The sequence below is a fragment of the Phalacrocorax carbo genome, chromosome 10, assembly GCF_963921805.1.
Source record: "Phalacrocorax carbo chromosome 10, bPhaCar2.1, whole genome shotgun sequence".
NCBI lineage: Eukaryota > Metazoa > Chordata > Aves > Suliformes > Phalacrocoracidae > Phalacrocorax > Phalacrocorax carbo.
This window is the reverse complement of record NC_087522.1, coordinates 21,745,179-21,758,141: the sequence shown is the minus strand read 5'-3', so window position 1 is coordinate 21,758,141 and position 12,963 is coordinate 21,745,179. Positions and strand designations below refer to the sequence as shown.

General features: G+C 36.9%; 1 protein-coding gene across 2 annotated transcripts in view; it reads right to left on the bottom strand.

The window, feature by feature from the left end:
* Positions 1 to 1,525: 1,525 nt before the first annotated feature.
* The window catches only part of RBM25 (RNA binding motif protein 25), a 34,451-nt gene continuing 23,013 nt past the window's right edge, over positions 1,526 to 12,963 (bottom strand). For both annotated transcript variants that reach the window (XM_064462386.1, XM_064462387.1), the window contains 10 exons: positions 12,235 to 12,515; positions 11,076 to 11,298; positions 10,661 to 10,750; positions 8,966 to 9,039; positions 8,091 to 8,241; positions 7,404 to 7,728; positions 6,087 to 6,361; positions 5,531 to 5,629; positions 4,208 to 4,255; positions 1,526 to 3,096 (listed from right to left, as the gene is read on the bottom strand). In XM_064462386.1, the coding sequence (XP_064318456.1) occupies positions 3,004 to 3,096; positions 4,208 to 4,255; positions 5,531 to 5,629; positions 6,087 to 6,361; positions 7,404 to 7,728; positions 8,091 to 8,241; positions 8,966 to 9,039; positions 10,661 to 10,750; positions 11,076 to 11,298; positions 12,235 to 12,515 (1,659 nt within the window). In that variant the 3' untranslated portion in view covers positions 1,526 to 3,003. The remainder of the gene's footprint in view (positions 3,097 to 4,207; positions 4,256 to 5,530; positions 5,630 to 6,086; positions 6,362 to 7,403; positions 7,729 to 8,090; positions 8,242 to 8,965; positions 9,040 to 10,660; positions 10,751 to 11,075; positions 11,299 to 12,234; positions 12,516 to 12,963) is intronic.

Sequence of the window (12,963 nt, the reverse complement as noted above, 5' to 3'; positions counted from 1 at the left end):
TCAGTGCATGCTAATGAAAACAATATATTTTTTTACTCACATGCTCCAGGTAACACTGAATGGCAGTTTATGCAGAATGGTTATCAGGAGACTAAGCACATGTGTTAGGTTAAGGCGTAAAAGCCTCTTTCCACACTGAAGTCCGGACCAAGAATGAGTATATCCAGCTCTGTTGTATAAATATCGATCCCCCGCCATGCACTGTGTGTAACTTTTGAAGTACGATGGCATGCTGCACTGAATGCCCAGTGGCAGCATACATACTTTGCTAGTTGCTGTCATTCTTGGTATACTCCCTATCTGTGCATTCACTAACGTAACACACATAGTGTGTACTAAATTACAATAAAGTGTTGTAATGATGGCAAAAAAGACTTTTTCTACCCCAAATTCTCCAAGTTTATATTGAAATAAATTCTGTTACTGCGTTTTGAAAAACAGTTAACAAAGGAAAATTACTTTGTATAAGAACCTCTCAGCAGTATGTAATTTGTGTTTTACCCCCCCAGCATGACAGACAAAATATATTGCTATCACTGAAAAGTAATAACAGTGATTTGAGTAAGAGGTAAACACTAGAAGTCACTTTACAAAGCAACATTTCGCATTTTGAAAGAGGAAGATTTGTTGAAATACTTGAATACACCAAGACAGAAATGCCATAGTGAACATTCCTTCCTCCTTCCACTGTCGAAGAAAACCTCAAGTTCTACAAAATTAATGTTTTTAGTATGTCACAACTGCTTCTAAATAAGTATATGTACCTGGATATTTAACACTCCAGCTTACATTTTAGATGCCTTCCTCACCCAGACACCTTCAGTCTCCTTAGGAAGAATAATACAAGCTTATGCCCAATGCATAAATAATGTACTAGATTAATATACAGCTTTAGTTTAGGGCAGAAGAAAATAAGCTGATGTTTCATAACTTGAGCTTTCACTGAAGAATCTCAACAAGGACATTAGGCAATCTATCACACAGTGGCATTACAACACATTTGTCCTGTTTGTCTTGTTTAACTACTACTGACAACAGAGAGAGAATGCCACATTAGCAGGACAAAAAGCACTCTGAAGTTCACTCTCTCTTCTCTGTATGTACTAAAAAGAGAGCAAATTTTGGATTTATTGAGAGTTTGGAGAACTTCTGGTAAGTGCTGATGCAAAACTATCAGGAGAATGGAGAAGTAATTTCTTAGGGTAACATCAAGTTGCAGAAAAAAGAGAGGAAGATTGCAGCATGTAAGTATGTAAAAACACATTCTCACGCAAACTCGAGCACAACTTAAGAGTAACATCTGAGCATTACACTTCAAGTTAAAAAAGAGAACTATTTGTGATGTGTAATATTACAGGGATGAGAAAGAACATACTGTGATCACATCTGCATGTGCAGTCTTGCAATCCCCTGACATAAAGCAGGAGGTAGTTTTAAAAAACCCCACCCCTAATTTGTGAACACTTGATTCAGAAAGCAGTGTCAAATATAATTGCATGCTGCACAAGACTCCAAAAGACTGTCAGCCCTTAAATCAAATATATACATTTTTAATATCTGAAATATTTACATGGTGGAACCTTTACACGATCCCATTTGTTAAGAACAGTGTTTTCAAGTGTCCTCTCCAGATACAAAGAACTAGTAACTCAAGGTCATAGTTATGTTTTCTGAACAGGTCAACCTGTATCCTTCAATTAAATACAATATAGAGATACTGGAACACCTTTACTTAATTTGTTTGCTATTAAGAATTGTGTTTAAAAACTAAAAATGTTTTTGAGACAGTTTGCTCCCTGGAACATCGTCCTCCTGCAATCAAAACAGCTCATAGCACATTATCGATTTGTCTTCTTACCCAGGTATGAGATAAAAAATGCAGTTTACAGTACATCTCATCATTTATACCACATCAGCCTATTTATAAAAACCCATACAAACAAGGAAGGAAAATTTCGCCCTCTTTTTGTGGACAACAGACTGCTTAGAGCAGAAAACAAAAGTTGGCTCTACTTTAACAGTATGGATAAAAACAAGACTTGGCTTTGAAAACTTATGGTTTTGTTTTTGTCAACTGCTGTGGTCAGTTACATCCAAACGGGTAATTTTTTTCTAAATACTAAAAAAATGTTTTTAAAAATAATTTCTTTACAAAAAAAAAGGTCCATCTGATTATTTTAGAGACAGAAGGGATTATAGGGAAAGGCTAAAATGAAACTGAGCAGAAAGTATCCTAGACTTTAAAAAAATTACATCATTAAATAGCACTTATTGAATTGAGGTTCTGCTCTTGGTTTAACTGAGCAAAGAATAAAAAACTTCCTGCAATTTGCACTTTCTAGGAAAGAAGCAGAGCATCTGCAGGAGATTAAGTCCTCAGCTTCATCAGTAATTCTAAATGGGCAACAAAGTACCAAGACTACTGCTGGTTCACATCAGGATGAAAAGTCTGAGGGAACTCCTTTTCCAGAGTCAGATGAGCAGACCAAATGAACACACAAAGCTGTTCTGTGAAAGCAGCTCAAGCCACTTATTCTTCAACTGTATTCTGATCATTCCTTAAATAAAAAGAGGGAGACTATGCAAAGAAAAAAAAGCACCGATAAATTTGCAGTAATATCATTTGTCTTCATCTGTAACTGATATAGTTCCACACTAAGTGCAAATGTTTTGCAAAACAGGGGCTTTTTTTTTCCCTAATATTTACAAGAATCAGAGTAACATAACAAAATTACCAGAGAGCATGTACAGTAGCTGCAGCTTGTAAAACATACCAGTAATTGTACCTTGTGAATTACAAAGAGAACCAATGCAGGATTCAGATAGCTAACTGAGAAGGGTAAAGGGGGCCTCAGAGCAGAGGACAAAAAAATTCACATTTTCTACATTAAAAAAATACAGGTCTCAAGTCTCTGAGAACAGAGAAAATTCAAAGTCTTTGAATGATGGGAGAAAAAAAAAAGCCCAAAATTGAAATGGAACCCTAGAAGCAAGGAGAGTGCTTTATTTCACTAGACCAATCTTCTTCGCTTCTGTCTCGTATATCAACAACCTCCACATTTTGACTATGAAAACTTCAGCTTCTTCATCTAGTACCTGTAGGAAATACACATTTTATGCATTATTTTTTAGATTAGCGATCCAGTTATAAAGACTAATGCTAGACACATCAGAACTATAAAGCGGAGGTAGTGTATTCCCAAGTTAAGCCTCTGAACAAGTCACTGGATAAACCTTCACTGAATTTGTCTGTCCTGCACTCACCACCTGACTTGACTAGGCTCTAATGATACACTTGTACAATGCAGCTGTTGGGCGCTGAGATTAAAGTACCCATACCCTCTTCCCAAGGTGCTTTTCGAAACAAGGCAGAGAAATGGCAGGCTTAGGAAGAATGTAAGAGCAGGACATACATATATGGTACTTTCCCTTAATTTTCTCCTAGTATCTGCTCATTTTCAGTTTGGAACTTCCTTGGATATTTATTAAGTAACCCCTCGATGGATTTCTTTTCCCTGAACTTAATATCCAGGCTTTTCTTGAATCCATGCAAACTTTTAGCACGCACATCTCTCAGGAAGTTCCCCAGGTCTCCTATTAGTCACACCAAGAACAACCTACTAACTTCTGCTACGAATCTGGCTCCTACCAACTTTGCCTCCATGCTTCCTTATCGGAAGAGAGTGAACAATGAGTTTTTATTCACCCTTCAGTGTATGAAAACATGGTGAAACAGTAGCATTACTTCATAAAGTTTCTCTCTTCCAAGACCAGGCAAAAAAGAGCTTTTGCTCTTTTAGAGAAAAATCACCTTTTGCTCATTAATTAGGAATAAACCTACTAAACCACTAATTATAAAAGTATAGTTACAAGAATGCCAAGAATAGAAGTTTGTATTTCTGATACGGTTCTGTTATTGTTGATTCTTACCTCTACTGTTGCAGACAGAACCTCTGTTCCACATTTCTGAATACTGAGAAATTCTGAAGATGCATCAGTAATTTCTACCTAGATACTGTAACTGCAATGTCATGCCTGTGCCAGCATGATCTGTTTAATCAAAACTGCTTTCATACCTACTGCATGTTTTCTATGCATGTTCTATGAATGCCAAATATTTCTGTTATGGACTCATGCTATTTCACACAATTAAATACTAGCTTCAGTAAAATGTAGAAGGTTTATCAGCTACATAATTTCTGCTTACCATGGCAACATCATCCAGTATGCTCTGTGGTGAGCTATGAGCCATAACCTGAAAGAAACAAAGGTTTTTATACTGAAAACTTGGAGTAAACTATACCAACATCTTTGGATGAAACCCAGTTACTTCTCAAGGACTTTGAATGCTTTCCACATGCAAAAAGTATTTCCAGTTAAATAGCTCCCAGGATTAGCCAGGGCAAAAAATGGCATTAAATTACATCAGATTCCATCATAGGGAGTGCTAGTTTATGGCTAGTTACTGAAGAAAAAGTTCCAGGAAGATCCAGAGATTCAACAGTTAAGCTCTCCTAATTCAAGGAATAAGCTCCCCTTTCTTCAACAATTAATTCCTAATGGAAGACAGAGGCAAAATTCTCCCTGTATCACTCTTCTTAACTGGATTTTCCATCTGCCTGTTGAGTATTTGAAATTTTTTTTTCAGAACCAATTGTCTTTCAGTAGTGGAAAATGGCATTTATTTTTATATATATAAAAAGATATAATTTAAGCTTGTCAAATATTCAACTTCTGCTTTTCACTTTCTGTTAGCCACCTATGCCACAAAACTATCACTTGCTTTGCCTCTCATACAGTAGCCCTAAAAGATAAACCGAGGCAAGCCATTTATGAATTTGAGTACCATGAAAGCTGAAAAGTGTTTGAAATTCCCTATCGATGAAAAGCCATAGAGTTATTATCATGACAGATTTTAAAAGGCAAGTTATTAGAATTTAGTTTGTAATTTGATGGAAGAAGCTATGCAGAGTTTAGTTTGAACCTGCAAGGGCTAAAAGGTATAGCAGAGTGACTTCTAATGGTAACTCTAAAACCTTAGTATTTGCTTACTACTAAAGCAACAATAGTATCTGAAAAGGTTTTTACAAAGCTAATCTAGTTAATCCAAAAGTGTATGTAAAATCAAGCTACTGGCTTTTTTCCCCTGAATTCACACAAATCCTATTTTTAAGTTAAAAGGGTTAATGGCCAGTGAGGTATTAATTCTGAAACCTAATGATAAAACTATCAGTTAAAAGAGCTGATCTTGCCAACTGCTCATTTCTTCAGTCCAGATCCATACATTATTCTTACAGATCACAGGGAACATCTAACACATACATATTGTACCTAAGCATTAAAGGAGGTAACTTGTAAAACATGAGGGTACATACGGATTCCAAGTACACCAATTGCCTCTGCTGAACAGTATCATAGATTACAGAGAAGCTAAGAACAGGCTGCCTTCAAATACAGATAACTGCATCATTGCTGCAGCTTAGATAGGGAGCAAAACCCAGACTTCACAAAGGAAGTAGAAGATATCAACCTTAGAACAAACGAAGTCAACTAGTGTGGCTTCTTCTTCACCAATATATTCTATTATTTTCTTGTTGATCCATGGTCTAATTCGACGTTCCATTAGTGTCTGGGGAAAAAAAACACAAACAACAAAAAACCCCATGATTTCCATAAACTTTACCATCTTGAAACAATACTGCCAGATAGGTAGCTAGAAGACCCGAACCACTATTTAGCAAAAGATACATTCTGGTATCAAAGGATAAGCCCTAGTGACTTGGCATCTTCAAGTATTTCTGAGAGCCAGCCAAATATGTTTTTACAGGACACCTTTTTTCCCCTCTTCCAAAAACCACTACACAATTTATAGTAACAATTCAGGAGACCAAACAGAAATAAGCAGGCATACTTCAGAGTAAGTATTATAATATATGGACAAGAAACACAGGACTCAAGTTTGATTCCATTTGATAATGATGCTCAAATCCACTGTGGTCTCAGGAGCATTTGTTTTCTATTAAATTTCAAGGATTGTTTGAAAAAGTTATGCTTTGTTTGTGAATGGCTAGAAGAAATCAGCTTACTGAATCCACAATTGACCAGTCAAGAGGATAAGCAAAGAGCTCTGGTTTTGCTGTGGGAATCTTCTCAATGAGACTCTTAATATGTTTGCGTTTTTCTTCGGTATTGACGCTGCCTTTGATATTGCTTTTATCTTCTTCTCCATAATCCAGGGGGACAAGTTTCCTTTTCCGTGGCACATCATCACTGTCTTCATCATCAAATTTATTGAAAACGCTATCCACAGCAAGTTTCTTCCTTTTTACAGCATTGGGCTGGTTAGGACTATTGCAGGCACCTACCAACCCAAAAGACAGAATAACATATTCATAAACTGCAACTGAAGCTAGTTTGCTTTTCACACATTTCTTAGGGAATATCGGTTTATATGTTATATAAATGTCTGTGAATGCCTAACATCAGCATTTTAATCTCTCAAACTCTGTTATAAAAATGGAAAAAGAGGTAAAGATCTCAAACTGAGTGTGCTTGAGATTTTTGAAAAATAGGGTCCTCTTTCTCTGCCTTGAAACCAATTAGCACCCTCACTGAGGGAGGACTATAGCATGAGTTCAAACCTTAGCAGAGGCAGAGCACATAAGTGAAAGGTTGCAATGAATCTACCTATAGGAAAAACATGAATCAGGTAGCTTAATACCATAGTCTCTCTTCATTCAAGATCTAACACAGTGTGAGCTCAAACTGCAGCCTCAGTATAATTTAATAAAAATAAATAATAAACGCACAACCCTTCTGGAATACAAATATCCTTAGTTCTGCTGCTCAGAAAAAAAAATTAAAAACCCCAGGAAATTGCCAAAGTACTAAGGAACTATTCACTTATGTTCCACTCGCAATTGTCGTAAATTCATTGTGCTGCTCTAAGATGAAGAAAAAATAATCTAATTTTCAGTTTCCTTCTTTTAAAAGGCTCTTTGTAAATAAACTTAATAAGTATCTAGGGCTTAAATCTAACATAACCTTACATCAATGAAAAGTAGCAATGGGTTTAAGAGATATTTAGAGATCTATTAAGCTGAAAAAGCATGTGGAAATAACTAATCCCAGCTCAGAGCATTCCTAAAAAAAATTGAGCCTTGAGGAGGCCAAAGCTTCTCTCCCTTTTTCCCCTCCAGATTTTGGAAGACAACAGATGTATAAAACGTATCTTCTGGATAGGAGAAATCAAACACAGCATCTAGGTAACAAACACTTGGTATAAATATGTCAAAACATCTAATGTATTTGGAAAACTGTGCTGCTACTCAGCTTGGCAGCTTTTTTTTGCCTTTTTTTTATTCTGATGCCACATGGAACATTAAAATAAAATGTAAACTTGCCCAATTTGAGGCTAAGTCCAATTTTGGGCCGATGCTCTTCTGGCTGCTGTTGATCAGGTGAATTTTCATGAGGGATAATAATGCCACAGGGCGATTCATCGCCAGGTGTGTTAGGGGTTGCATTTCCACTAGCAGAAGAAACAGATGGGGCAGAACTGATGGGTCGCAAAGTTGGTTTAAGGCAGGGCTTTTGTTCAGGCTCCTCCTCTTCTTCCTCTGGCTCTTCTCTTTTTTCCTCTTTTTCTGCCTTTTCTTCCTCTTCCTCCTCAGACTCTGGCTCTTGCTTTATTTGTGGCTGCCTACGCCGCTCAGCCTCCTGCTCCATCTACAATGAAACAGACAATTAGTAAAAAAAGAAGCTTTCTCAACAGCAGCACTGTTTAGATTCTTTTCAAAGATCCTCTGTTTCCTAAATAAGTTAGTCAAGAACAAATACTTGCAACTACTGTCATTATAATCAGAAATGCTGATTAATACAAATTTGTTTTCAAACTCCATCCAAGCATATATCTTCAGAGTTGGTGGTGTTTCTTTTTTTGTTTCCAGTATTCTTACTGCTTATTTGGACTTCTTTTTAAGAAAAGTGAACAGAGAAAATATTAACTATCAGATCTCTTACACAATTTTGCTCAATACCACCAGAACACCAAAGGCTCTTTTTTCCCTGTCAGACCAACAGCAACTTACCCTCTGGAGTTCTGCATCTGGATCTGGGTGTCCTTCTGCCAGAAGGCGCTGCCTAATTTCTTCTAATTCTTCCTTTTCCCTTTTCCTATCCCGTTCATCTGCTTCCATCTCTTTCTCCCTGTCTCGTAGCCTCTTCTGAAGAGCACTACCCCTACAAAAGATATGGATTTTGCATTTCAAAGAACATTCCAAGGAGAATCTTATACCACAGTACAACACCCGATACAGATGTATCTTCCACTAAATGAAAATGGGATTCCTAAGAGTATCTGGTGTCCTCTATTTTTGTACCAAAGGAATTTAAGGTACCAGTTCCCTACATTACTATACAGAATTCACCCCATCCCATTAAACAGATGTAGAGAATGTGACTGTCAATCATCTTAGACTTCTTAGAAAAAGAATAAATTATTTTATAGGTTTTTACTTGACAAGAACCAGTTTTGCTAAATTAGTTTGAGGCAAGTTCATGCTGAAGGATCCTCTCCATCCTTTATAGAGTCAACGAGCTTTTGTTCTTGTTCTTCGTACAATTTACAGCTTCCTTGTATTTTTTTTTTTTTTGAGGCACGCTTGATCCCTTCTCTCTGTCCCCGCCACCTAATTTTGGCATTACACTGACCTCTCTCTGCCTCAACCACAAGTTAAGTGATAGGAAGGAGCAGCTACTCCCAAGTATTAACAAGGAACTGTAAGGAGTTTCCCTATAGCACTTACCAACTGACACTGAAATAATTTAGATAATTATATGACCCTTACATCGCCACATAATCACTCAAATACAACCTCCATAAGCCTCTGCCAACAAACCCCACAATTGCATTAAAATGGAAAAAAAAGAGATTTTCTTGTTAGGAATCAATACAAAGACATACCTGTAGTATTTTGGATCATCTCTGTCATCATCATAATCTTCTAAGAATTCTTTTAACCGTTTGGCTTCTTTGGCCTGCAAGAAATTGAAACATAAGTAATGTTATAAATTTTTTATTATTTTTTTTTCCCCCCAAAAGTTTAAAATTCAGTAATATTATCGGTAAGTTGATTTAGTAGCTACTATGCTTCAAACTAAAAATACAGAGTTTTCAGACAGAAAATTGAAAGATTTTGGAATTGCATCCTTTTCCAGGGATCTGTCAATTTGCTATCATAAGTTCAACAGCCGATAGTATATCCATTAGGCCCTCCAGGATCATGTCTTTGATTTGCAGTCTACTGTTCTATTATTAGCATTTCAAAGGGGTTTTAAAAATACACCCCCTTTTTTTTTTAAAACTCACAAGAGGAGAGGATCAAAGTTCCTGTTCTGCAAATCCATAAGTCTGGTGCTGGATATTTTAACATGGCAGCTCAAGTGTATTTTATCAGTACTGTTTTGTTTCAAGCTGTGCTTTTTAAAAAAAAAGTTTTAGTTATGCACAGAAACAAATCTAATGGATACTTCTAAGATAAGTTCTCTCCTGCTGTGTTATTAATCCAATCCATGTGGCACTGTGTTAATGCACAGGCATAAAACTGAACAGGGCAAGGGGGATAGAGATGAGGTATTTTCCTTTTATCAGAGATGGAGAAAAAAAGAAAAAAAAATAAAGTAGTTTGTTAAGGAGAATATAAACGAGGACATTCTAATCTGTATCTGAGCATTGTCTTTAAACCAACAGTAAGATATTTCTTTGCTAATGACTTCAAGAAACAAATTACAATTATGGTTGTAAATGCAGTGCAAAATTTAACGTTGCTGTCTACAACTGCCATTGCCAGCATCCACGAGGATCATGAACAGAAAATATCCTTTCATCGTTCACAAACATTATTTCCCCTCTCAAGCATTTAGGGGGAAGAATTAGATTCCACGTAAAAAAATGTGTTTTCTAATTTTCTGTTTCTCTTTGCATATTTTTCTTTGAAGCAATTCCCAATCTATCTCCTACTTAGAACTCTCTCATATCTCCTCTCCTTCTCTGGGAAAATTATTATATGACATAATTTAAATAACTTTTTTATGCTTTAGCACAAAACTATGAGATTACAGAAGTATCCATCTTCCAAGGTGTCTTTCTGGACAGAACTTCCAAGCGTTACGTTGATAACTGTGATAATTTCACGATTAATGAACTAAAGACAAAAATTTACAAGGTACTTAGATGCATTATAGAATATTATATCATATGTTCAAGTACACGAGCAGGTTGGAAGTAAAAAGACTGCTCAAGTTCAACCTGCATGACTTGGTAGATTTTGCTGCAAATCCGACAGAAATACAGGTTACAGATATAATACTGCATGATGATCAAACCACAGTATTTTGCAGCTGCCTACTTCTCATTCTTTTGCCTGTGCAAGACCAAGCCACTACGCTTCATTTTCCAGACTCTCAATAGTACTCCCACTTAATAGACTTCAAACAGAAGATGTCTAATAACTTTTTTTTTTAAATAAAAAAACCTGCACGGTGCTTATATAAAATGAGAGTTCTATCACTATCCGTAAAGACAGCAGTAGAACGTTCCATTCTAAATGGGACACAAAGAATAAGGGGGGAAAATTGCAAGTAAAACTATAAGTCTTACCATTTCCCTTCTTCTTTCTTCTTCCCTTTCAGCCTCTTTTTCATATTCTCGACTTTTCTTCCGTTCTCTGATTTCCCAGTTTTTAAGACGCTACAATAGAAGAAAAAACACATACTCCAATCTCAAGAACGTTAAGAACCGTGTTACTACTTTGAAGTTAGTTTGGATTATTTTTTAAAACCAGCTGCATTAAAATTAAGCAAATTATTTATTTATAATTTTAAATGGCACAATGAGAGTCCAAAGTCACTCTGACAGCAACTGACATATTCTGCCCCAATTCATACGGTCAAAGAATTAAAACTATGTTTAGGCGAAGGAGAGAGAAGGAATGATGTATTTTATATGAGAAGACTTATTATAACCCCTCAAGAAACAATTTTTTCCTTAAGAAACCTTAAAAATCCCAACCTACCTCTTGATACGCTGCTTCTTTTTCCCGCAGTTTCCTCTCTAGTTTTCGGCGTTCGTAGGCATCTTCTTCATCTTCTTCTCGGTCTCTCTTCTTATCCTTCTCCCGTTCTCGTTCCCGCTCGCGTTCTCTTTCCCGCTCCCGCTCGCGTTCTCTTTCCCTCTCTCGTTCTCGTTCCCTTTCCCGCTCCCGTTCTCGTTCCCTTTCCCTGTCTCTGCTTTTTTCTCTGAAGGAAGGAGAGAGTCCAAAGTTAAGTACAGAGCCTTCCTCTCCACTCAAATGATTTAACTTATAATGCATAATGCACTATTTCTAGCATCTTGCAAGTTATTATTCTTCTGCAGATGATTAGCTGATATAGCAATGGGCATAAATCAATACTTCTAATATATGCAAAACCCCATTTACCGAGAAGTAGTTGTTTAAGCACTAACCCTTAAATAGTGGTATTTACAGAAACTAAGTTTGAGCATGTGGCAATTCTTATCAGACTGTCTTAGTAGCTCTCCATAGGTAAGTGACAGCTGAAATGCCCCCAAATAAAGGGTATGCTTAAATCCTTCATGTTTACATGGTTTACAGACAACTTGAACCCTACTGATACAATGTAAGCAAAACAGCTATTTTCTTCTATGGTGAAGAGGGAAAAAAGCAACATCTACAGCCTGATATGATTAGCAACAGTTTAAGACGGAAAGATTAATCCCCTTGCTTTTATTACAAAAAAAAAAAAAAGAGCCCAACAAACCAAAAAAACATAACACACAAACCACAACAAAAAACCAACCACCCCCCCAAAAAACCTCCGCATTAAGTAGGTTTTACTTTTTCCTTTGTTAAGCTAAAAGATAACCTCAAGTAGGAATAAAGCTACCCATGAAAAAAATATGAGGGACTGGATATAAAACCAGTACGGTTAAGTCATGGTTGGGTGGTTGCTTACTGTGTATTGCAGTCCTTATACTCCTGTGCTGTGGAGGGAATCAAGTATTATTACAATTTGTGTAAATACAACATTTTTCTAAAATTTTGATTTCCTGTTTTTAGTCTGATCTTCCAAATGGGCCATTCTCTCTCCAACAGCAGCTATTCTGCTAACTACAGGCACTTAGTAAACAGCACTAGCAAAAACTGAAGTAAATAGCAAGTCAAATGCATTTACCTTGATCTGCTCCGATCCTTGTTGCGATCTGAACTCCTTTCACGATCTCTGTCGCGATCTCGGTCCCGTTCGCGGTCTCTGTCTCGGTCCTTAGTTCGGTCACGATCCCTATCTCGCTCTCGTTCACGCTCCCGTTCCTTCTCCTTCTCTCGTTCACGCTCCCTCTCTCTTTCACGCTCCCTCCTTTCTCGTTCACGCTCCCGTTCCCTTTCTCTTTCTCTGCGTTCTTTTTCAATTTCCTGTCTTTCTTTCTCCTTTTTGCCTTTTTCCTCCTCCAGTTTCTAAAAACCAACAAGAGAACTTTCATAGTTAATTTTGTAGTTATAGGAAATGGATACTCCCGGCGCAACACACAAGGCTGGTAATGGAAATACCAAAACCGCCACTGTTTTTAAAATATTAAATAGGGTTTGGTGGGTATCTTTTGGAACTCATAAGTATGAAATCAAAATGCAGCAATCACAAGACTAAGTTTCGTGCAAAAGCATAGATCTACACAGACCAGCAATCTCCAACCTTAGCAGAGTAGGGCTGGCCTTCTATTATAAGCTAAACTGCACATACACAGTGCACTGCCAGTCATGATTCAAGTTGGCCACAAATTCCATTGGCCCTGCAAGCCACTTGGCCCCAAGCAAAGTGAACTTCTAGCTGATAAAATTAATTCTGTTCAACTAGGAAAATATATTTCAGTGGAATGCTTACTGGGACAGTGAGTTGTTTCCCAAA